This window comes from Tupaia chinensis, unplaced genomic scaffold (assembly GCF_000334495.1).
Source record: "Tupaia chinensis unplaced genomic scaffold, TupChi_1.0 Scaffold000634_1, whole genome shotgun sequence".
Classification (NCBI taxonomy): domain Eukaryota; kingdom Metazoa; phylum Chordata; class Mammalia; order Scandentia; family Tupaiidae; genus Tupaia; species Tupaia belangeri.
The window spans coordinates 5,365,352-5,388,548 of NW_006160154.1; the positions used below are offsets into that span (position 1 = coordinate 5,365,352).

General features: G+C 43.4%; 1 protein-coding gene and 1 pseudogene across 2 annotated transcripts in view; both read left to right on the forward strand.

The window, feature by feature from the left end:
• The window catches only part of ATP8A2 (ATPase phospholipid transporting 8A2), a 693,132-nt gene that overhangs the window by 609,091 nt on the left and 60,844 nt on the right, over positions 1-23,197 (forward strand). For both annotated transcript variants that reach the window (XM_006159534.2, XM_006159533.1), the window contains exons 34-35: positions 10,776-10,864; positions 22,542-22,646. In XM_006159534.2, the coding sequence (XP_006159596.1) occupies positions 10,776-10,864; positions 22,542-22,646 (194 nt within the window). The remainder of the gene's footprint in view (positions 1-10,775; positions 10,865-22,541; positions 22,647-23,197) is intronic.
• Positions 6,690-7,231, forward strand: LOC102496331 (serine/arginine-rich splicing factor 3 pseudogene; annotated as a pseudogene).

Consider the following 23,197-nt stretch of genomic DNA (forward strand, 5'->3'; position numbering starts at 1 on the left):
GGGAACCACTGTCCTCTAATTTATGACATGAACCTTCCTTGTCATATTAACATTTTTAAGGACATTCTGGCTCTCGGGGTGGCAGATGTTTTTAATCATCATCAGAGACAGTTATAATCGGTCTTCAGTGTGTGGTCCCTGCCATCCAGGATCTACAGCAAAGCCTGAGGCCACCGTAACCTACAGGACTCCCAGCTCTGAAACACCTTCTCATTCTATGCTAAGACAAGCTCGTGGCATGGGCTAATGTCCTGTAGCCGTCCAACTCTGCATGCTCGAGGAGACCTCACTCTCCCAGCCCCTCAGAAGCAGGAAGGCTCTGGAATACAGTTGGGGCTGGGCATTTCTCTCCTCTCTCTGAAGCTGTGACTCAGACAGGCACCGTTTTCAACCCATTGAGGTGCAGCTCCACTACAACATTTTTCATGGTCAATGATCACCTCCTATTTCTTTTCTCTTTGGGCACAAAGTTATTGGTGAACTTATCCTTCCTCACCCTAGAGCAGAGCTGGAACTGGAGCCTGAGCAGTCCATCCAGGCTTGCTATGGTCTCAATGTTGTGTCCCTCCCCAAACTCAGATGTTAAAACGCTAACCTCCAATGTAACAGTACTTGGGCTTTTAGAAGGTAACTAGGGTTAGGTCAGGTCATGAGGGTGGAGCCCTCATGATGGGGTTAGTGCCCCAGTCAAGAGACACGTGCATTCTCTTTCTCTGTGCATGTACAAAAAAAGAAGTCATGTGAGCAGGCAGGGGAAGGAGGCATCTGTAAGCCAAGAAGGGGTCCTCATCAGAACCCATCCATGCTAGCTCTCTGATCTCAGACTTCCAGCCTCTAGAATGATGAGAAAATATTTTATGTCTCTGTTGTCTAGGGACCAGCAGGTTGCATGGTGGTTAAGGGTGCTGGATTCCCACAACCACGGTTCAAGTCCTGGACCTGGCAGCTTACTTTCTCACTCCACCCCTCCCCACTCTGTGTCTCTCTGGTCAAATTAAATCAATAAAGCTAAATATAGAAAGTTAAAAAGTTCTTTGGGTAAAAAGGGTCTGTTGTCTAAGCCAGTTAGTCTGGAGTATTTTGCTCTGGAAGTCTGAGCTGACTCAGACGATGCTCTTGAAGATTGTATAACCCAGCCCCACACAGACACTCTCAGACCATTAGCCTTTGAAGAAATACACATTGCTGAGGCCAAGCCATGGCACAGGGGTAATGCACCTGGACCCACGTGGAAAAGGTCTGGCATTCACATCCCAGGCCCTTCCTGAGCACACTGGGCATGTGCGCGAGTGCCCATGATCCAGTGCCAGGCCTGGGGTACATCACAGGATGAAGACCCTGTCAGGGGTGCTATCCGTGTCTCTTTCCTTCTGTATCTCTCTCATGAAATAAATTAATGAATTTTTTTTTTTTTTAAAGAAGATGAGCTGGGACCAGCAGATGGTGAAATGGTCATGTCACTGGACTCCCACGTAACTGACTGCAGTTTGAGTCCTGGATCTGATGGCTTAAAACTCATTCTAGGTGCATGTGCATGCGTGCCCAAAATCTCAAGAGGAGAATGGAGGAGAAGGGATTTTTGGCATGGCATCTCCCCGGGAGGCGATTTCTCACTTTCTGTCTCTCTCTCTGGCGAGCACATGCACCCATGCACCCTATAGTAAAAATATCTCCAAAAAAAGATAAGCAAAGCACCTCTTACTCTGTCTCAGGAAGTGCATGTGTTTCAAGTACTGCTGCTGTAAAGAATGACGTGAAGCTCTGCCAGTCTGTCCCAGGGCTCTGGGCTCTGTGTGGGCAGAGGGCAGCTTTAGCTGTGCCTCGGCCCAGTTTCTGTGCCCCTGGGCCTTCCCGGGGCAGGGGCCCCTGGTCATAATCTCAGTCACAGGGACTCATCTCTCTTCTCAGGGATCAGAGAGTGAGAAGGCAACGTCACCTGCCCTATCTTTATCAAAATCTATCCTGGGGAACCAGCAGTTAGCGTAATGGCTATGTCGCTGGACTCCCATGTAGTCAACCGCGGTTTGTGTCCCGGACCCGGTGGCTTAAAAAACTCACGCCGGGCGCGTGTGCGTGCGTGCCCAAGATCCCGAGAGGAGAATGGAGGAGAAGGGATTGTGGCATGCCCATCCCCCCTGGGGGGTGATTTCTCGCTTTCTGTCTCTATGTCTCTCTCTGTCTGTCTGGCGAGTGCACGCGCCCTACAGTGAAAATCTCTCCAAAAAAAAAGAAAAAATCTATCCTGAATATTGTGTTTTAATGTTGAACCTAACATTCCAAATTATTAGAGATTTTGTGGCTGGCAAGCATCTAAATTTTCTTTTCAGGAAGGCAGATAACTTTGCTAAGTCAGTTCAGTTCCTCTCATACTTTTTTGTATAACCCCTTGAGAATTGCAGCCTAGAAAAGGTAACTGTTAAAATCGCCTATAGGGCCTGTCCTGTAGCCTACTGGTTAAGGGAGCTGGTTCCTACATGGCCAGCTGGGGTTCAAATCTGTGAGTGAGCCCATGACCCCTGCTGGACAACTGCCCCATGACACAGAAGGTAGAGATGACACGTCTTCAGTGGATGCTGTCTCTTTTATACTGTTTCTGAAAATAAAAGAGTACAATTGGTTATTTTTAAACTACACGGTAATTAAAAAGGAGTTTTTTGGAGACATTTCTGCTATAAGGCGTGTGCACTCGCCGGAAAGACAGAGAGAGACAGAGAGGCAGAAAGCGAGAAATCACCCCCCAGGGGGGATGGCCACGCCACAATCCCTTCTCCATTCTCCTCTCGGGATGTTGAGCATGTGTGCACATGCGCCCAGGATGATTTTAAGCCACCGGGTCCAGGACTTGAACAGTCGTTGACTATATGGAAGTCCAGCAATGTAGCCATTATGCCATCTGTTGGTCCTGGTAATTAAAAAGTTGTAAATCTGCTGCAATGTCACCTTGGAAAGAGAGTCACATCCCAAAAACGCCAATGTTCAGTTCCCTGCTGTGATCTCCCATATGAAGCCCTGTGCAGAATGGTACAAGAATTGCCCACTCTTCACATCCAATCGACAGCTTTAGGTAGTTTCCGGAAAGCAGGTGACATAGTACAGCTATTTGGCTGGATAATCATTTGCTCTTTAAAATTGGGAGCTAAAGAGAAAAATGAATAATTTAAGTGACCACTATCTGTAAGAGATAAAATGATTAATAATTTGAAGTATTTAAAGGCTTCACCTTTCTCTCTAATAATTAGGCAAATTATAGTAACAATATTAGCTCTTCATACCCTGTTTAAGAAAATTGGAAAATGTCTTCTCATCAGCCTGGGAAATAGACAAGAGTTTCAATGTTACCACTAATTAAAAACAAAAATATACCCCATTCTCTATCTCTAGGAGGGGGAGGGAGTCCTCTTAGTTTAGAAATTTTCTTTCTGGAGCTGTCCTACCAGTCAGTAGATGACACCCATCTCATGTAACTTGTGTCTTAAATAGTTCAGGATGGTAAAGGCATCTGTCAGAGTAGTCCCACCTCATGCACAATATCATCACCTCAGTGAGCCACTAGAGTGGCTAAAATTGAAAAGACCAGCAATACCAAATGTTGATGAGGATGTGGAGCAACTGGAATGCTCATATATTTGCTTTGTTCAACCACATTGAAAAATTCTTTGACTTTTTCTTAAAAAGTTCATCATATACCTTCCATATGGCAAAGCAACCCCATTTCCAGGTGTTTACCTAATAGAAATGGAAACATATGTCCACAAAAGAAAGAAAGAAAGAAAGAAAGAAAGAGAAGAAAGAAAGGAAGAAGAATAAAAAGAAGGAAAAAAAAGGAAGGAATGAAGGAAGAAAGACTTCTGCAAGGGTGTGCCTAGCAACCTTATTAATAATAGGTTCGAACTGGAAATAATCCAGACATCTATCACCAGAAGGCTCAATAAACCAATTGTGATATAGTCATACAATAGAATTGTATTCAAAAAATAAGAATGATTTATTGATATGAAGAAGTCTTCAAAGAGTTCATAAAAATAGATATTATGGTATAATTCTGCATGCATTTCAACTTTTTTTAAGAAAGATTTTTGCTATAGAACACATGCACTAGTTGAAGAAACAGAGAGAGATAAAAAGACAGAAAGTAAGAAGTCACCCCCCAGGGGAGATGGGCACACCACAAGCCCTTCTTCTCCATTCTCTTCTTGGGATTTTGGGCACACATACACACACTCTTGGTGTGTTTGAAACTATCAGGTCTGGGACTCAAACCACTCAGCCATGTGGGAGTCCAGCGACGTAACTGCTATGCCAACTTTTTTCTTTTTAAAGAATTATTTTATTTAACTTTATTTATTTTAATTTGACCAGAGAGTACAAGAGATAGAGAGAAAGTGAGAAAGCAAGCAACCAGGTCTGGAACTCATACCACAGTCAGCCAAGTGGGAGTCCAGCACCCTTAGCCACCACGCCACTGCCAGCCCCATAAGCACTATGCCATCTGCTGTTCCTATGAATTTCAAAATTTTTGTACCAAAATTAAATGTGTACTTTAATTCCATTTTTCCACAAAGTTTTTGAAGTACTCTTATACATACAATCAGTCTTCTTGTACATGAATCAGCCTCTAAGCTATTATGTAGACCAAAACATACCATATCCAAAATAATGCATGCATTATCATTCCATTTATATGAAGTTCTGAAACAGGCAAAACGTAGCTGTTTTGACAGAAATCAGGGCAGTGATTGCCTCTTGGGGTTGGAGCATGACTGAAAGGCCGAGAGAGCTCTCTGGGATCATGGAGGTGTCCTATGTGTGTTTTGGACTAAGTTACACAAGTATGGAGTATAGATGGTAGTCAAAACTCTTTGCACTAAATGTCAGCTTTGTGCATTTTAATGTATTTATTTTTTTAATTATTTTATTCAATTTCATTTATTCATTCATTCATTCATTTTACTTTGACCAGAGAAACACAGAAAGAGAGAGGGAGGAAAGTGAGAAAGCAAGCCACCAGGTCCGGAACTCGAACCATGGTCGGCCATGTGGGAGTGTCCAGCACCTTAACCACCATGTCACTTGCCAATCCCACATTTTAATGTGTTTAAATGATAACCCCCAGGAAGCATTGCCTCATCCTAATGGAGGGTGAATATTCTTGTTAGGCATAAGAAGATGCTTTTGAGAAACCCTTATCATGTTATTATGTTAATGAACGATTACTAACTTTGGGGGTTTCAAAATGGGAGGTCCGTTGATAAAACTTCTTTATTCTTTGATGACAAAAAACATTAATAAAACCTACCCATCAAAAAGAGTATGTTTGTTATATCTTCATTTAAAGGAGTTTTTTGCTATAAGGAGCATCTTCTTGCTGGAGAGACAGAGAGAGAAAGTGAGAAATCCCTCCCTCAAGGGGGATGTCCGAACTGCAGTCCCTTCTCCATTCTTCTCTTGGGATTTTGGGCATGCATACACTTGTGCCCAGCATGAGTTTCAGATTACCAAGTCTGGGACTCAAATGTGGTCAGAATCATTTGCCATGTGCTAGTCCCTATCATTTGTTTTTAATAATACTGAATTTGTAGGAATGGTTTTTCTTTTTCTTTTCCTTTTCTTTCTTTTTTTTTTTTTTTTTTTTGCCATAGGAGAAAGGTAGGGGGAGGGAAAGTGAGAAATCACCCCCCCAGGGGAGAGGGCCATGCCATAGTCCCTTCTCTCAGAATTTTGGACATGCACACACACATGCCTGGCATGTTTTTCAGGTCAAGGGGTCTGAAACTCGAACCCATGGAGTTGGTCATGTGGGCTCCAGTACCTTACCATCATGCCACCTGCTGGCACCTAGGGATGATATTTTTAGATGATTACGTAATCTCTCTTACCATCAATTGCAGGTGATTGGAAGGCTGAGTTGGCAGGTTTTTTGTGCTACTCTTTGGGTCCGCATCTCCTCTAAACACCTGTGGTTAGACGTTATTCAAACATCAGGATTGGGTATGCAGGGTAGTTTTTGAGTTATCATAAAAACCCAGTGCTTCTGGGATTTCTTGGTTATTTAATATTTCATTTGCATCCTCACGAGACTTCTGAAGTGAGTGCCTGGTAAAGATCGTCTCAGAAGATGTTCCAAGATCCTGAACTGAGATGTCTTCTCTCTCTTTAAATCTAAGCTCGCCTTTGGCACCAGGCTACAGGCATTTAGTATGGGAGGAGAGTGGGAATGAATGATTATAGGAAACGAACTCAATTTCAGCCTAGATTTGCTGCTTCTCTTCTATGTGAAACCAGGTGGCTTCACTGAGGTCTTTGTCTGGCCACGCTCTTTTCTTTCCTCCTGCATCGCAGAGTTCGTGCCATCCACACACTCTGAGAAACTGTGTTCCCAGCAAATGACGGATGTGACGTCAACTCCTACCTGAGCACGGGAGCACAGAGCCACTGGAGCAGTTTGGGGACTTGCCTTGCCACTCTTCCTGAAACAATTCCCAGTAGATAGCGAAGAGAATCTAACTGTGACCTGCGCATTCATGGAAAACAAGGTCTTCAGAAAGCCAAACCTCCAAAATAAAGGAAAAAAGGCCATTTCGTGGACGCCAGGGGAGTGAGAGCATCTGTGGGAGCTGGGCAAAGGGAGCGGGCCATCCTGTCGGAGCTTGTGGATTTGGACCTCTGCATTTCAAACTTAGGATTTCAAAATGCATCATGACTCCTGTCCAGTGGCCTGTAAGGTTTATGTGGGTGATCTGGGAAACAACGGCAAGAAGACTGAATTGGAACGGGCTTTTGGCTATTATGGACCGCTCCGAAGTGTGTGGGTTGCTTGAAACCCTCCCGACTTTGCTTTTGTTGAATTGGAAGATCCCCGAAATGCATCTGATGATCTGAGAGTTAGATGGAAGAAGATTGTGTGGCCGCCGTGTGAGAGACAACTGTCGAATGGTGAAAAAAGAAGTCGAAATCGTGGCCCATCTCTCTCTTGGGGTCGTCACCCTTGGGATGATTACCAGAGAAGAAGTCCTCCACCTCGCCACAGATCTCCAAGAAGGAGAAGCTTCTCTTGTAGCCCAAGCAGGTCCCTTTCCAGAGAGAGGAGAAGAGAGAGATCATTGTCTCGGGAAAGAAATCACAAGCTGTCCCGATCTTTCTCTAGATCTCGTAGCCGATCTAGGTCAAACGAAAGGAAATAGAAGACCAGTTTGCCAGAGAAGTGCTGTACAGGAAATCACTTCATTTGACAGGAGTATTTAATTTACAGAAAATTCAAGTTTAGTTTGAGACTTCATGAGCTTGGTGCATTTTTAAGATGTTCAACTGTTCACATTTGTTTGTCTCTTTAAGCAACAACACATAAAGATGTAATTCTCTATGATTTGAAATGGATCATATGAGGCATGTAATACCAAGAATTGTTATTTTACAAGGTTCCCTTCAGCATAATTACATTTGTTTTGAACTTTAGTCTTGTATATAGACTGATAATAAACCTTTAAATCCTGCCCAACTAAAGTGTGGTATTTTAATTCAGAAACAACTGGCAGACAATGAACTGAGATACACATTTTTCCTATAATTGAACTGTAGTTGAGCAGACAGTTGTAAAGCTGCCATGAACACAAGCCAGTTGAAAATACGAGGTGCACCATTAAACAAGAGGTTTTTGAAAAAATCCAACTAGTCTTCACCCTGGCCAGAGGTTACCTAAATGATACAGAATCTATTTCAAGAAAGTTTTATCTTGAGATCTTTAAGTGATAAATATGAACACATAGCTGTAACGTTCTTCATTGGAATTTTCAAGATACTAATGTCCTGCTGGCTTAAGGGTACATTGTAGAGCCGAACTTTGAGTTACTGTGCAAGTTTTGTGTGTGTGTGTGTGTGTGTGTTATTTTTTTTCCCCATGCTGTCATTTGTAATATGTTTTGTGAGAATCCTTGGGATTAAAGTTTTGGTTAAAAGAAAGAAAGAAAGGAAGGAAGGAAGGAAGGAAGGAAGGAAGGAAGGAAGGAAGGGAGGGAGGGAGGGAGGGAGGAGAAAGAAAGAAAGAAAGAAAGAAAGAAAAAGAAAGAAAGAAAGAAAGAAAGAAAGAAAGAAAGAAAGAAAGAAAGAAAGAAAGAAAGGAAGGAAGGAAGAAAGAAAGAGAAAAAAAACTGAGTGGGTCAGCTAGGTGGCATGGTGCTTAAGGGAGCTAGATCTCACATGGCTGATTCTGTGGTTCAAGTCCTGGACCTGACAACTTGAAGTTTATACTAGGCAAGTGTGCTTACACACTCAAAATCCTGAGAAGAGATCGGAGGAGTAGGTATTGTGGCCTGCTATCGCCCCAGGAAGTACTTTCTCACTCTCCCTCTCTTTTCATTTTTCTGTCTCTCGGGTGAGCACACCTGCCATGTAGCAAATTAAAGGGAGAAAGAGAGAAACATTGAGGCTTCCTTGGATTTTGAATGAATTAAAAAAAAAATAGAGAGAAAGGCAAAGGATAGGGTGGACTAAGGAGAGGAATTAACTGTAAATATTCCTAGGAATCCAGTTTTCATTGTGCATTTGGCTAGACTTTGTTGTTACTGTTGCTGATTGGAGAAGGGTTGGAAATTGCTTCCCTCTTGAGTTTCTGTTTTCTTGTAACTTGGCAATATCTTTACATTTTCTTTCATTTAAAATTAGAAATCAGTGCCTAGTATTTCTGATCCTACACCTGGTGTTAAGCTTCTACTTGGAGTATTGCGCTTTCTATTATAAAGACGTTCTCTTCTGCCCAGCCAGATGCTAGGAGGCAGAGGGCATTCCTAGTTGCCCACATGTAGAGAGAGGGCTGGCTGGAGATGGACAGACCTTGGTTTGAAACCTGAAGACAACAGTACCTCTTGGCTTGGGGAAAGTTACAGATTTATTTTATCTTCTGTAAAACAGGGACTGTGGAGGACTAAGTGAAGCTCTTTAGAGAAAGTCCTGACATACAGAGATACACAAAGAACCTTAGTTTTCTTCTCCTGGAGGGTACTGTTGTCTTCTCCTCAGTATCACATCTTTTTAAAATTCTCTCCACAGGGGAAACACTAGCTGATCTTCCCTGGCTCTGTTCATTCTGCCTCCTCTTTCAGACCTCTTCTTTTTTGCTTTTATTAATTTTTTATTTTTTTACATACATTCAATCATATTGTTTACTTACAAAGAGAACATTTCAATATGTGAACATTTCTCCTCAGTCCAGTTGATCAAAATATCTTCAACAGATAACACCACACCTCCCCGTCCTGTCAATGGTCTTCCTCTGTATCCTTCCTCCAAATGACCTTCCCTAGGCCCTACTCCTCCACACACACTACATCTGACATTCACATCCATCTCTTGTGTTTGTATATCTTTTAGTCAATCAGTTTCAGTCATAGAGTGCAGACACTAGGTATATATTAAGTGGGGACATACAATGTCTCTCCTTCATAGCCTGGCTTGCTTCACTCAGCAGTAAATCTTCCATATTCTTCCACTTTCTGTCAAAAGCCAGGGTTTTGTTGGTTTTTATGACTGAACAGTATCCTTTCCCCTCTTTCTCTGTCTCTGTCTGGTCAAATATTTAAAAAATAAATAATAATAGCAAATAAAATTGAATAAATAATTCTTAAAAAAAAAAAAAGTTGAACTCACTGCTCTTTCCTATTACTCATCCTTCCACTCACAGTCTTGCGCCCCTCTATCTGTTGAAATCCTGTTTAGCTCAGGACCAGCAGATGGAGTAATGGTTACAACGCTCAGGTAGCTGACCACGGTTTGAGTACTGGACTGATGTCTTAAGACTCATGCCCAGGCACGTATGCTTGCAATCCCAAAATCCCAAAAGGAGAATGGAAGAGAAGGGATTGCTGTGTGGGGCATGATTTCTCACTTTCTGTCTCTCTCTCTCTCTCTCTCTCTCTCTCTCTCTCTCTCTGGCAAGCTCATGTGTACTGTAGCAAAAATCTCTCCAAAAAAAATGTAATCCTATTTAGCTCTCCAGACACATCTCACATTCTATCTCTTTTAAGAAGTCTTCCTAGAAAAACCCACACACACAAACCATATTTTACTGTGTCATGTAGATTATACCACACTGTTTTAGGTTCCGTGAAGGAATGCACTGTAAGCTATTGGTCTTCCTCTTCCAGCTGGGGAGAATCACTGTATCTTGTACCTAGTAACAGTGGGGCCAGTACAGATTCTGTGAATGAATGAGACGTGAAGGAAAAGGAACTCATGGAACTCATGGAGTGAAAAGCCCTAGCGAAGCAAGTGTCTCTCATGTTGGAAGATGGTGGCTCCAATATTTCTCTTTAGGAAGGATTTAGGATAGCATTCTGATGGGAAGGGGGCTTGGAGGAAAGAGAAAGGTAACAGGGACATGTCATACTAAAGGAGTGGAGATAAGAGTCCACAGAGATCCTGAGAGCTAACCTGTCAGCTCCCTGGTGATTTTTCCAAGTGTCTACTTTACCTTTCATCAAATGTTAATACCTTCTGTTGTTCTGGGGTTGGGGGATGTTTCACATAGGTTAAATTATGTCTCACCAGGACCAGCAGGACGTGTGGTGGTTAAGGCTTTGGACACTCCCACATGGCCAACCACAGTTTGAGTCCTGAGTCTGATGGCTTGATTTCCCACTTTCCTTCTCTCTGTGTCTCTGTCTCCGGTTAAATTAAAATAAAATGGATGAATAAGCAAAATTAAATAATTCTCTAAAAAAATTATATCTCACCATTTCTGAAAGAATAAGTTTTAATGCACATGTCCCTTCTATTTCTTGCAGGCAACTATGGTCCTGAGCTCTGCACACTTCTGGCTGGGATTGTTCCTAGTTCCTACTGCGTGTTTGATAGAAGATGTGGCATGGAGAGCGTAAGTTGAAAGCTGAAATCATAACCCTGGTTTCTCATCTCTCTGTGCAATTGTCTCTCATATGAGCCCTGCCACAGGGTATTAAGTGCTACAGGGATTCTTAAGAAATTCCAGGGAACAGGGCCAGCAGGTGGCGTGGTGGTGAAGGCAGCTGGATCCCACATGGCTGACTGCATTGGTTCCAGTCCTAGACCTGGTGTTCTTTCACTTTCCCTTTATCTCTCTGTCTCTTTCCAGAGAGCACATGTACTCTACAGAAAACCAGACAATAACACCTGAAATTCCACGAAATATACAAGTCTCCTGACACCGGCCATTGAATGATTTATATATATATATATTGTTTGCTATGGTACACATGCATTCACCAGAGAGAGGCAGACAGAGAGAGAATGAGTGAGAAGGCCAGCCACCAGGTTCAGGACTTGAATCATGGTCAGCCATGTGAGAGTCCAGTGCCTCAACCACCATGCCACCTGCTGCCCCCTATGTTTTAAAATTTTAATCTGACTCAGTGGCACAGTGATTACAGTAAGTACTGCTTTAGTGAAGCTGGAACCCTGGAACTGTTTGGAAGATCCCAGATTTGGTTCCCTGGTTGACCTGTACATACCAAGCATGCACCCATGGTTATGACTAGCTGGCTGGGAGGGCTGGAGGGATTGCAGTAAGAGACCTTGGTTGACAGTGCCTTTCTCTCTCATGAAAGAAAGAAAAACATTTTTAATGTAAGTTTTTTTCTTTTTTCTTGGGGCGGGGGGAGAGGTTTTTGCTATAGGGAGCATGTGCTTGCCAAGGAGACAGAAAGCAAGAAATCACCCCCCAGGAGACATGGCCACACCACAATCCCTTCTCCGCCATTCTCCTCTTGGGATCTTGGGCGCACACACACACACACACACACACACACACACACACACGGCGTGAGTTTAAGCCACCGGGTCCAGGACTGGAACCACGGTCGACTACATGGGAGTCCAGCAACATAGCCATTACGCCAATTGCTGGTCCCTTTAATGTAAATTTTTAAATATATATTTTTATTTTAAACTTGATATACAAATATAAACAAAAAAGAATTTTTTTTTTTTGAGAGATTTTCACTGTAGGGCGCATGCGCTCGCCAGAGAGACAGAGAGAGACATAGAGACAGAAAGCGAGAAATCACCCCCCAGGGGGGATGGTCACGCCGCAATCCCTTCTCCTCCATTCTCCTCTCGGGATCTTGGGCACGCACGCACACGCGCCCGGCGTGAGTTTTAAGCCACCGGGTCTGGGACACGAACCGCGGTTGACTACGTGGGAGTCCAGTGACATAGCCATTACGCTAACTGCTGGTTCCCAACAAAAAAGAATCTTGAGAGATCTTTCATGAAGGTCAGTAGGAACGTTGCCTAATAGGTGATTCTAAGGAAGAGTTTCTAATACAGACCCATTCTATCAAGTGTAGGAGAAATTACTGAAAATTTGTTTCTCTTTTTATCTCAAAATCAATGCTAAGTTATCACAAAAATGACCCAGCTTAACTGAAAGGAAAGTTGTATATATGTGAGTTAGTTCAGTACAAGAATGAAGTATTTTTCATTTTTCCAAATAGCTCACAGTAGGAATCCTTCCAATAAAATTCTTCTAGAGAATTAGTTTACAAGTCTATGAGGAAATCTGCCACCAAGATGAAATTATCCTGTAGGTTAAATAGAAAATAATTCATACTAAAATGTTGCTTATGTATGCATTTTAAAATGATCATTTTCAAAAGATCTTGTGTACAATGTGAAAGAAGCAACTAAGTTCCAAGATAATTTAAAATTTGCTTTCATAAGAGAGAGTGTGCAGGAGAGAAGGGGAGTTATTTTTAAGTTATTCATTTATTTATGTATTCCTTGAAAGAAAGAAGAGAAAGACAGACAGTCAGCTGCAACAGGGCCCTCACCCCTGACCCACCCAGCCTCTGCTAGCTTGAATCACAACCACACTAACACACATGTGAACCCAGTGTATGCAGGAAGGCCCTAGGTTACAAAGGCAAGACCTTGCCATGTATGTCCAGATGTGTTACCACTGCATCACATTTGCCATGTGGCCAGTCGCCTGCCCAACCTCCCAGCTAGCCACGACCAGGGGCATGCACCTCGACACCCATCTTGCTCAGGCTGGGCCGAGGACTGAAACCAGGCCTCCCATACAGCCCAGCCATCACACTGCAGTGCTCCGCTGCTTACGCTGTGGTGACCGGGCCGGATGATGGAATCATTTCATGAGCAAAAGGGACTACTCCAAATGAGATAAACTGATTTTTATTTGGGGGTAGCCCAATTCCTTCTACGATTACTTGCCAACTTTCTTAAAAATGGAGACTTCTACCTTGGCTTTACTTTAGGGAAAATATAATTATTTGGGGACCCTGGGTAGAGAATTGAGACTTCAGTCCAAACCTAAGGAAAGACAGCAGATTTCATTTTTCTCTTTCAGTTCTTTCCACACTCAGTGCGAATTATTCTTCCCTGACAATTAAGGATATCTTTTGGAAAAAAAAAATCTTTATTTTAGCATTATCTTGAGAACCAATGATACCTAATACAGAGGAGAGAAAGGATTTTATAGTACTTTTCTTTTTGCATGTTCACTGAGTTTTTCCAACTGTTAGTAAAAATTAAATAATTCTAGTTTCTTAAATGTTTTCAATGATCACTACTTTTTTTTATTTGCTAAGACTACATTCTATAACAGAATTAGAACCCTCCGAAATGAAAAGATTATAGTCAAGAAAGATATTTTCTTAATCTGTAGATTCACTATAATAAAATATTAGTTCTATGATTTGCCCTTTAGTCCAAACCCAGCACAATGAAGTCTCTGACTGAATTTGTTTAGTTTTACAAAGGTAAGTTCATTTTGGCTAAGTCTAGTATGTTTTTTTTAAATTATATATTCAATTTTACTTATTCATTCATTTATTTTTAGTTTGACCAGAGAGACAGAGAGAGAAAGAGCGAAAGTGAGAAAGCAAGCCACCAAGTCTGTGTCTTGAACCATGGTCGACCATGCAGGAGTGTCCAGCACCTTAACCACCATGCCACCTGCTGGTCCCGTCTAATATGGTTTTAGCAATGTCTGATGGCTTTTCAATTTATAAAGATTGAAAAGTGTAACAAGATTATTAAGTAACCTCAGAGAACTTTAACTCAGCTATCTTAATGTTAGGAAAAATTGTTTTATTGTAACTGTGTATTGGCCAAATGAGACTTTAGCAAAAGTATCTTTCTTCCATTTCAAAGAGTTTTTATAGATTACAGCCTCTAGGTACCATAGTGGTTAAGGCACTGAACTCTCACATGGTTGACTGTGGTTTGATTCCTGGGCCCAGTGATTTGAAACTCATACTGGGGCATGTGTGTGAGCAAGCCCAAAATCCCAAGAAGGGAATGGAGGAGAAAGGATTGTGTCATGGCCCTCCCCCTAGGGGATGGTTTCTCACTCTCTCTGTGTGTCTCTAGTGAGCACACGTTCCCTATAGCAAAAATCTCTCTTTAAAAAAAGGGGGGGAGTGGAGAAAAAAATGATTGGTTTCCCTGGGCTTGTAAAATTAGCATCATTCACACTTTAACAGGGATAAATCAAATGACACTATTTGCAGCTCCACCATATGGAAGGAGTAAAAGCTACCTCTGACCCCAAGAACTTGCCAGCTGAGTTAGAGCAGAAACCAGGACTCTGCAGAGGCACAGGTGGAGGCCAGCAGGAGGGGGTGGTCATGTGGGGTGTCCCGCCTGAGGCCTGCTGCCCGGCACCACGGGCCAGGAACACAGCTGTTCTTAGGAGCTGACAGCATTTCAGCTCTGGGCAGAGCCAGAAAGGCCCCTACTGAATTCCAGAGTGTTTTTGGAAATGCATTTTTGTCTCGTTTGATTTGGAGAGCACATGCTCAATTTGTAACATTTTTCCAGTGTCTGAACTACTGTCACTTCTCTCCTTGAACACGAACATTTTGCGAGTTTATTTAGGCACTTCTGCTCGATCATGGAGTCTATATTGTGTCTTATTTCATGTATACTTGCATAATGGGACTTCAAAAAGTTTGTAGAAAAAATGAAATCAGCACCTTAACCACCATGCCACCTGCTGGTCCCGTCTAATATGGTTTTAGCAATGTCTGATGGCTTTTCAATTTATAAAGATTGAAAAGTGTAACAAGATTATTAAGTAACCTCAGAGAACTTTAACTCAGCTATCTTAATGTTAGGAAAAATTGTTTTATTGTAACTGTGTATTGGCCAAATGAGACTTTAGCAAAAGTATCTTTCTTCCATTTCAAAGAGTTTTTATAGATTACAGCCTCTAGGTACCATAGTGGTTAAGGCACTGAACTCTCACATGGTTGACTGTGGTTTGATTCCTGGGCCCAGTGATTTGAAACTCATACTGGGGCATGTGTGTGAGCAAGCCCAAAATCCCAAGAAGGGAATGGAGGAGAAAGGATTGTGTCATGGCCCTCCCCCTAGGGGATGGTTTCTCACTCTCTCTGTGTGTCTCTAGTGAGCACACGTTCCCTATAGCAAAAATCTCTCTTTAAAAAAAGGGGGGGAGTGGAGAAAAAAATGATTGGTTTCCCTGGGCTTGTAAAATTAGCATCATTCACACTTTAACAGGGATAAATCAAATGACACTATTTGCAGCTCCACCATATGGAAGGAGTAAAAGCTACCTCTGACCCCAAGAACTTGCCAGCTGAGTTAGAGCAGAAACCAGGACTCTGCAGAGGCACAGGTGGAGGCCAGCAGGAGGGGGTGGTCATGTGGGGTGTCCCGCCTGAGGCCTGCTGCCCGGCACCACGGGCCAGGAACACAGCTGTTCTTAGGAGCTGACAGCATTTCAGCTCTGGGCAGAGCCAGAAAGGCCCCTACTGAATTCCAGAGTGTTTTTGGAAATGCATTTTTGTCTCGTTTGATTTGGAGAGCACATGCTCAATTTGTAACATTTTTCCAGTGTCTGAACTACTGTCACTTCTCTCCTTGAACACGAACATTTTGCGAGTTTATTTAGGCACTTCTGCTCGATCATGGAGTCTATATTGTGTCTTATTTCATGTATACTTGCATAATGGGACTTCAAAAAGTTTGTAGAAAAAATGAAATTAAAGTATAAATTTATTTTGGTGCAAAACATGAAATTTTGACATCCATGCATAGTTTTCTCATAATTCATATTTTTCCAGAAACCTTTTGAAATCCATACCTGCAAACAGACACACACACACACACAAATGTCTCATAGTTTAATACTCTATGGGCCTGAAATATATATTGTCAAGGCAAGTAAATTTGGAGACTTCTAAACAGAGAAAGCACATCGTGAATTGCTAATCTCTGATGAGGCCATAGTGCATGGCTGCAGCTTTAGAAAATGTGTTATGGGGCTGGCCCAGTGGCCTAGTGGTAAAGGAGCCAAATTCCAAATAGCAAACACTGGTTCGATTCCTGGCCCTGGCAGCCTCAGGAACACACTGGGTACATGTGCCTGCTTGCCCAAGGAAAGTCCAGACAAGATGGAGAGAGATGTAGAAGAGGGTGTTGTGATGTGGCCAGGCCTCATTGGAGGGTGTTTTCTCTTGAGAGAGAAACATCTTCTGTCTCTATGTCTCTTTCGATCAATGTGCATGCCCCCTGACAATTATTATTTTATTTATTTTTATTTATTTATTTATTTATTTATTTATTTATTTATTTATTTATTTATTTATTTATTTTTGGAGAGGTTTTTGCCATAGGGCACATGTGCTCGCCAGACAGACAGACAGAGAGAGAGACAGAAAGTGAGAAATTACCCCCCCAGGGGGGATGGTCACGCCGCAATCCCTTCTCCTACGTTCTCCTCTCGGGATCTTGGGCACTCACGCACACGCGCCCAGCATGAGTTTTAAGCCACCAGGTCCGGGACTCAAACCGCAGTCGACTACATGGGAGTCCAGCGACATAGCCATTACACTAACTGCTGGTCCCACCCCCTGACGATTATTGTAAAAAGAAAGATCGTGTATTTTTTTTCATTTCCCCACACTGAATACAAATACTAATCTGATTGTCTACAATCTCTCGTCATTTGGTTTAAGTTCTCAAATATTTATTGAGGTATGATATGCTATGATGAACCTTGAGTTTCTGAGGAGAGTTTTAAGTTAGTGAGTAGGAATTAAGGGGCATTTGAAGACCTCTTCCTGTGAGGGCAGCACAGGGTGGGCCTAGGGGTCTTCCTCAGGACCTTACAGCTCTTCTTACTTTGGGCCAATCTTAAGGATTTTGTTTTCTTTAAAAAAAAAAAAAAAAAAAAACCTTATTATTTTATGTCTTCCATGCACAAGTGTGAGAGAGAGAGACTTCCCAACTGTCTTGTCGCCACAATCCACCCACAGCCCCAGCCAGCCCCAGATCATGGGCACGTGTGTTTCTGGTGTATGCAGGCATGTCTCTGGACATGAACCCAGAGTCTGCCCATATGGGCCAAACTCTCAGAGCACTGAGTTTTACTGTCATCATCCAGTTCTCTTGTTTTGTTTTGAATGTTGGTGGATACACTCTCATTTCTAAGAGCTTTTAAATTCTAGCACAGGGCAGGCCTGCCTTTTTAGATATATTTCTGTGAATGATTAAGAAAGTGAATTGTGGGCCAGTTGGCAGCGTGGTGGGTAAGACAACTGGATCCCACATGGTCAACTATGCAGTTTGAGTGCTGGACCCAGAGGCTTGAAAAACATGCCGGGTGTGTGTGTGGGCATGGGTGTGTGTGTGGGCATGCATGCCCAAAATCCCAAGAGCAGAATGGAGGAGCAGGGACTGCGGCATGGTAATCCCCTCTGGGGGTTGATTTCTCACTTTCCCCCTATCTCTTCTTCTCTGTCTCTTTCCAGCAAGCTCTATAGCAAACAAACAAACAAACAAATGAAAGAAAGAAAAAATAAAAAGAAACTGGGTTGTTCTGTCTCTCTGCATTTCCCTCTTTCCTTTCTTCAGTCTCTCACTTCCATTTTAAGACCTGGGCTATTGAGGATAAGAAAAGAGAAACAGAATGAGGTCAATTAGCCACTTTTTCCATGAAGTCTGTTGACTTTCTGGATGAAGATCCATTATTAGACTACCTTAAGTCAGATTTGGAATGTCAATAAATGCCTGCACTATTATCCTATGAACCAGAATTCTCAGGTGGGACCTCACTAACCTATCCTTTCTTAAAATAATTGATTGATTATATGTGATACCTGGCTAATGAGTATTTATAGTAGAAGCATGAAGCTTAAATTGCCCAGAACTATTTTAATATCGTTTAGCTTACCCTCTTCCAAAATGTTTGCCTACGACAGCACACTTAGGTAAGCTGCCTTGCACCGATCCTTCTCCAGGAGAAATTCATTAGTATTGCTTTATAAAAATAATATAAAGCTCAAGGCCACTGAACGCAGAGGAGCCAGTTTCTTTCTATCTAACTGTATCTCCTATATGTTAGCAGCCATCACACAATGCATTCCCCAATTCCAGAATGACCTCATTTCCTTATTATAATCCCAAATTGGCAGTTAAATGGAAATAAAAGGTAATAAGCAATCTCTATGTCCAAATGGGCCTTGATTTTTTTTTTAACTTTCTAACTAGTTTCTTTTGAAGCACATTGTATTTCCATTTTTCATCTGCATTTCATCATATTTACATTTCACCCAGGTCAATTTCACATTACCTTTTGGCTTCTTATTCTTGCATGCAAAAGAAAAAGCCTAGGAACAAAGTTTTAGAAACAAAAAGATAAAAAAAAGTCAAGATTCTAAACCGATCTATTTCTTTCTAAAGCCCTTACTAACCAGGAGATAGGCTTAGGTGTGTGTATCTGAAAACGCAGACTCTCGTGCTCATCTGTCAGTAGCTCTGTTCTCTCCATGGTCATCTGGTCTCTCGTGTGGGCTTACATGAAGCAAGACCTGCACCACCCGGGATAAGCTCTTTACAGATAAGGGGCTTACTCTGTCAAAGCCGTGACTCAGAGCACTCCAAATCCCAGCTCCTGGTGAGACCCAAATTTCATGCCGAACTCTAATGTTTAAACTCTGATCTGTAGGGACCAGAAGGTGGTGTGGTGATTAAGGTACTGGATTACCAAATGCTGACTGTGGTTCAAGTCCTGGACCTGGCAGCTTGAAAACCATGTCAGGCACTATGTGTGCGTGTGCTCAAAATCTCAAGAGGAGGATAGAGGAGAAGGGGTTGCAGCATGAGCATCTCCCCTATAGCAAAAACATTCAAAAAAAAAAACCCCAAAACTGACCTTTATAAATATTAGGTTGTAATGCATTCACTCGTAGGGGAGATTTCAGAATCATTTTTCTTTTGTTTTTTAAAGAACTATTTTATTTAACTCTTATTTAGTTTATTTTATTCATTTGCTTATTTCAATTTGACCAGAGAGGAACAGAGTGAGAGAGAAAGAAAGAGAAAGTGAGAAAGCAAGCTGCCAGGTCTGAGACTCAAACTGCCATCGGTCATAGGGGACTCCAGCGCCTTTTACCACCACCCCACCTGCCCTAGCCCTTCAGAATCATTTTTCTAATTTAAGCCTTAGTCAGTAAAAGTGCTTGAGAAAGTGACTTTAAGTTGCCAGTGTCCCTTCTACCCCAGTGCTCCATGTAGAAATGGTATCCGAATCACTTCTAGCATTGTTCTCAAACAGTGGCTGAGTTCCCAGGTGGGGAATACTACCAGACTGCTGGGTAACCCTCAGACACAGCTCCACTTCCGTCCACTGAAAACAGGCGCAGTCCCTGGGAGCCTCACAGTGCTCAGAACCCGGCCCTCTGAGGCCATTTTGTGAATGAGTGAGAACTGGTGGCTTCAGTGGGATGGGTTAGATTCTTACATCAGTAGGTCCCCAGTGCCCTGTGCCCAGGGGCCCAGCCTTCCTTTTCCAAGCCTCCTCCTTAGTTGACCCATTTTTCTCCCATCCCAGAAGATAACACTGGGGGCTGTTCTAACCCTGTGCAGGGGGAGGAGTGAACAGGGAGTGGGGAGGGAGGCTGATGGTGGAGTGAGGACAGGCCTGGATGAGTGAGAGAGCAGGCTCCTCCCTCAGGGCACCCGGACACGTGCCCCGCGAACCTGCGTGTGCGAGCGACTCTGAGCGGGTAGGGAATGCCACTTGGCTGGCTTATTACTAATATAGCCCCATAGGCCCAGGAGAAAAAGGTAAAGTCTGGGGCCTGGCATGGTCGATAATGTTCAACAGTGTATTATTTTAACATCCCTTTAACTAGCTCCTTTCCAGCGAAATACTAAAAATGAAAAATAAATTTTTCATTTATTGTTTAAATTAAAATTCCAGTTTCCACTTTGAACTGCAGCATTTTATCTAGGGAGTCTCAGGACACCGTTTGATGTAATTAAGGTATTATGTGTTAAAACTTGTGTGGCTTCTCGTGTTTACTTTGTGGAAAAGGATGACAGGCACACATACAGTGTCCCAGTGCTGACGCCCCATTACAGATTAACGTGGAGTGTCGGGAGATGGCTTGGCGTTATCTCCGCAGACACTTTCCTTAAAGGTGGAGGAGGGCGGGGGTCTGTTAGCCCATGAAACAGACCACGTCTTCAGATTGTGCCGTGACACGACTGTATTTCCATCCACTGTGCAGTTTGTGTTCTTGATCCTGGTACCTAGCGGATCGTCAGGTTTTCTTTCTCTTTTCAGATTTTCTTTCTTTCTTCCATGAGAGAGAGAGAGAGCAAGCCCTGTAACAAGGTCTTTTTTTTCTTCTTTTTTTGGAGACATTTCTGCTATTAGGCGCGTGTGTTCGGCAGACAGACAGAGACAGAGAGACAGAAAGCAAGAAATCACCCCCCAGGGGGGATGGCCAGGCCGCAATCCCTTCTCCTCCATTCTCCTCTCGGGATCTTGGGCACGCACGCACACGCGCTCAGTGTGAGTTTAAGCCACCGGGTCCGGGACTCAAATCATGGCCGACTATGTGGGAGTCCAGCGACATAGCCATTACGCTAACTGCTGGCCCCACAACAAGGTCTTGATGCCACAGCCCACCCCCAGCTTCAGCCAGCCCTGGATCGTGGGCACACACGTACTCAGCATACTCAAGGACGTCTCCAGATGTGAACCTAGAGTCTGCCCGTGTGGGTCAGCCTCATGGAATATCACATTTCATGGCTGAAACACCATCTGGTCCCTGTACTTTTTATTTTTTTTTCTTTTAAGATGGCCCTGCCTCAGCCACCCCAGCTGGACTGCAGGTACACGCCCCCACACCTAGTTCACTTTAAAACAGCATCCTCCTCCATTCCCCAGGCCATCATCTCGTCTGTGATCCTCCTGCCCCAGCCTCCCAAGCTGCTGGGGTTTCAGGAGCAGGCCACCACATCCAGCCTTCAGTTGGGTCACACCCAGGCCTCCCTTGGGGGCCTAGCCTGCCGAGCACAGCATCGTAGAAGCACACAGCCACCATGGTTGTGTCTGTATTTATGCGGCAGCGAAACTGATCGAAAGCCTTCGTGATAAAGAAACCTGTGTGTCGCTGTACATGTTATGGAGGAGCCTTTTCTTTTTATAGCTTTTCTTTCCCCTTATCTCACCTGCATCTTGTTTAATGCCTTTTCTTCCCCTATTATGGTTTCCAGCCAATAGCTGGATCTTAGCTTTGTCTAGTGTCAGTTTTAGACTCTGAGGTCAGCCAATTATTTGTACTTGGGGACCAACTTTCCTCTTGGTTTAGTCAAAAAAAGGTGCAGGTATCTCTTTGTACAGCTCAAGGATGGCAATATATCCAGGCCCCAGCACAGACTCAGACTGTGGTTAAAAACAAAAGTCAGCTTGTGAAGCCAGCAGGTGGCTTGGTGAAGGGTGCTGGACTCCCACATGGCTGACTGTGGTTCAAGTCCTGGACCTGGTGGCTTTCTCTGCCCCCCCCCAATCTGGTCAAATTTAAATAAATAAATAAATAAATAAATAAATACAGTTAAATAAAATAATTCTTTAATAAAAAAAAGAAAGAAAAGAAAAAGCCAGCTTGCTTTCATTATTTTGTAGGTTGTATCATGCCACTAAGACCAACCAGGGTGGACTCTAATGTTTAAGTCATTGCCAGAGAAGGATGAAAAAGCTGGATATGTGGGCTGATTCCAAATTTCAGGTCAAGAGTTTTGTATCCAGAATGTGAACTCCAGCATCACAAACCCCATCCATACTGTGCCAGGGCTCTGTTCACACTGAAAAGGGAGGAGGAAACTAGGAAGCCCTGGATTCTCTCACCATAGTTAGTGCAAGGACAAAAAGACCAGAGAATGTCCACTAGGGTGAGGCACTATAAAGGATCCGCACTTTCAGATCCTGCAGTGCCATCCTAGAGGCAGACCCCTGGCTCTGCATCAACCCCGACTGGTCTTCTGTCTGAATGGCAGGGCCCCTCAGCTAGGTTTGCAGACTTCCGGCAACACGCAGTGTCCTTTGTGGGGTGACTCCTGACATTAACAGCCTGGTCTGTCTGGAGAAGCACAGCAGATGGGAATGTTTCCTGATGTCCAAGCTTCAGCCCACCCAAGGGCACCCAGGTGTGGCACGAGAGGGGCGGGACTAGGCTTTACAGCTGTGCCGTGTTCTCACGCCATCTTCTTTCTGTCTTTTTCTTGTGACACAGGGCAAAGCACACCTGCAAAAAGACCTTGCTGGAGGAGGTGCAGGAGCTGGAAACCAAGTCCAGAGTGATGGGAAAAGCGATGCTGCGGGATAGCAACGGCAAGAGGTGGGGCAGCTCCATCGGTGCCTGCAGGACACACGGCCCCCAGCCCTTTCCTCCTTGTGTTTCTTCTTCTTGTTGTTTTCACCATGTGCGGGGCTTTAAGCATCTCGGTTATTCTCTAAGAATTTCGTCCTAGTGAGATTGAAATTACACCTTCTCAGAGGCCACATGAAATTTGACTTTCGGGGTCACTGGGCCTGTCCCCAGGTAAGACAGGTTTTTATTAGGTCTGGAGGTGGGCAAAACAACCCCCATGGCAAAAACCGACATCGTAGCATTAGTCTCTGAAGATAGAAAAGTTGAAGTTTTGCAGTATTAAGACTAAAGTGGGTGTAAAGCCAGGCCTTTGGATTTCAGGCCCAATCCTTACGCCCAGAGATGAGCATCTCCTGTGAAGGTTTACGTGCTGAGTAACGCATGCGGTTGGTCATTCACGTGACTCTTGTTGGATCCGCATCCGTATTCCGGGGGGAAGGGTTTTTTCTTTTTTTCTTTTTTTTTTTTGAGAGGTTTTTGCTATAGGGTGTGTGCACTCGCCAGACAGACAGAGACAG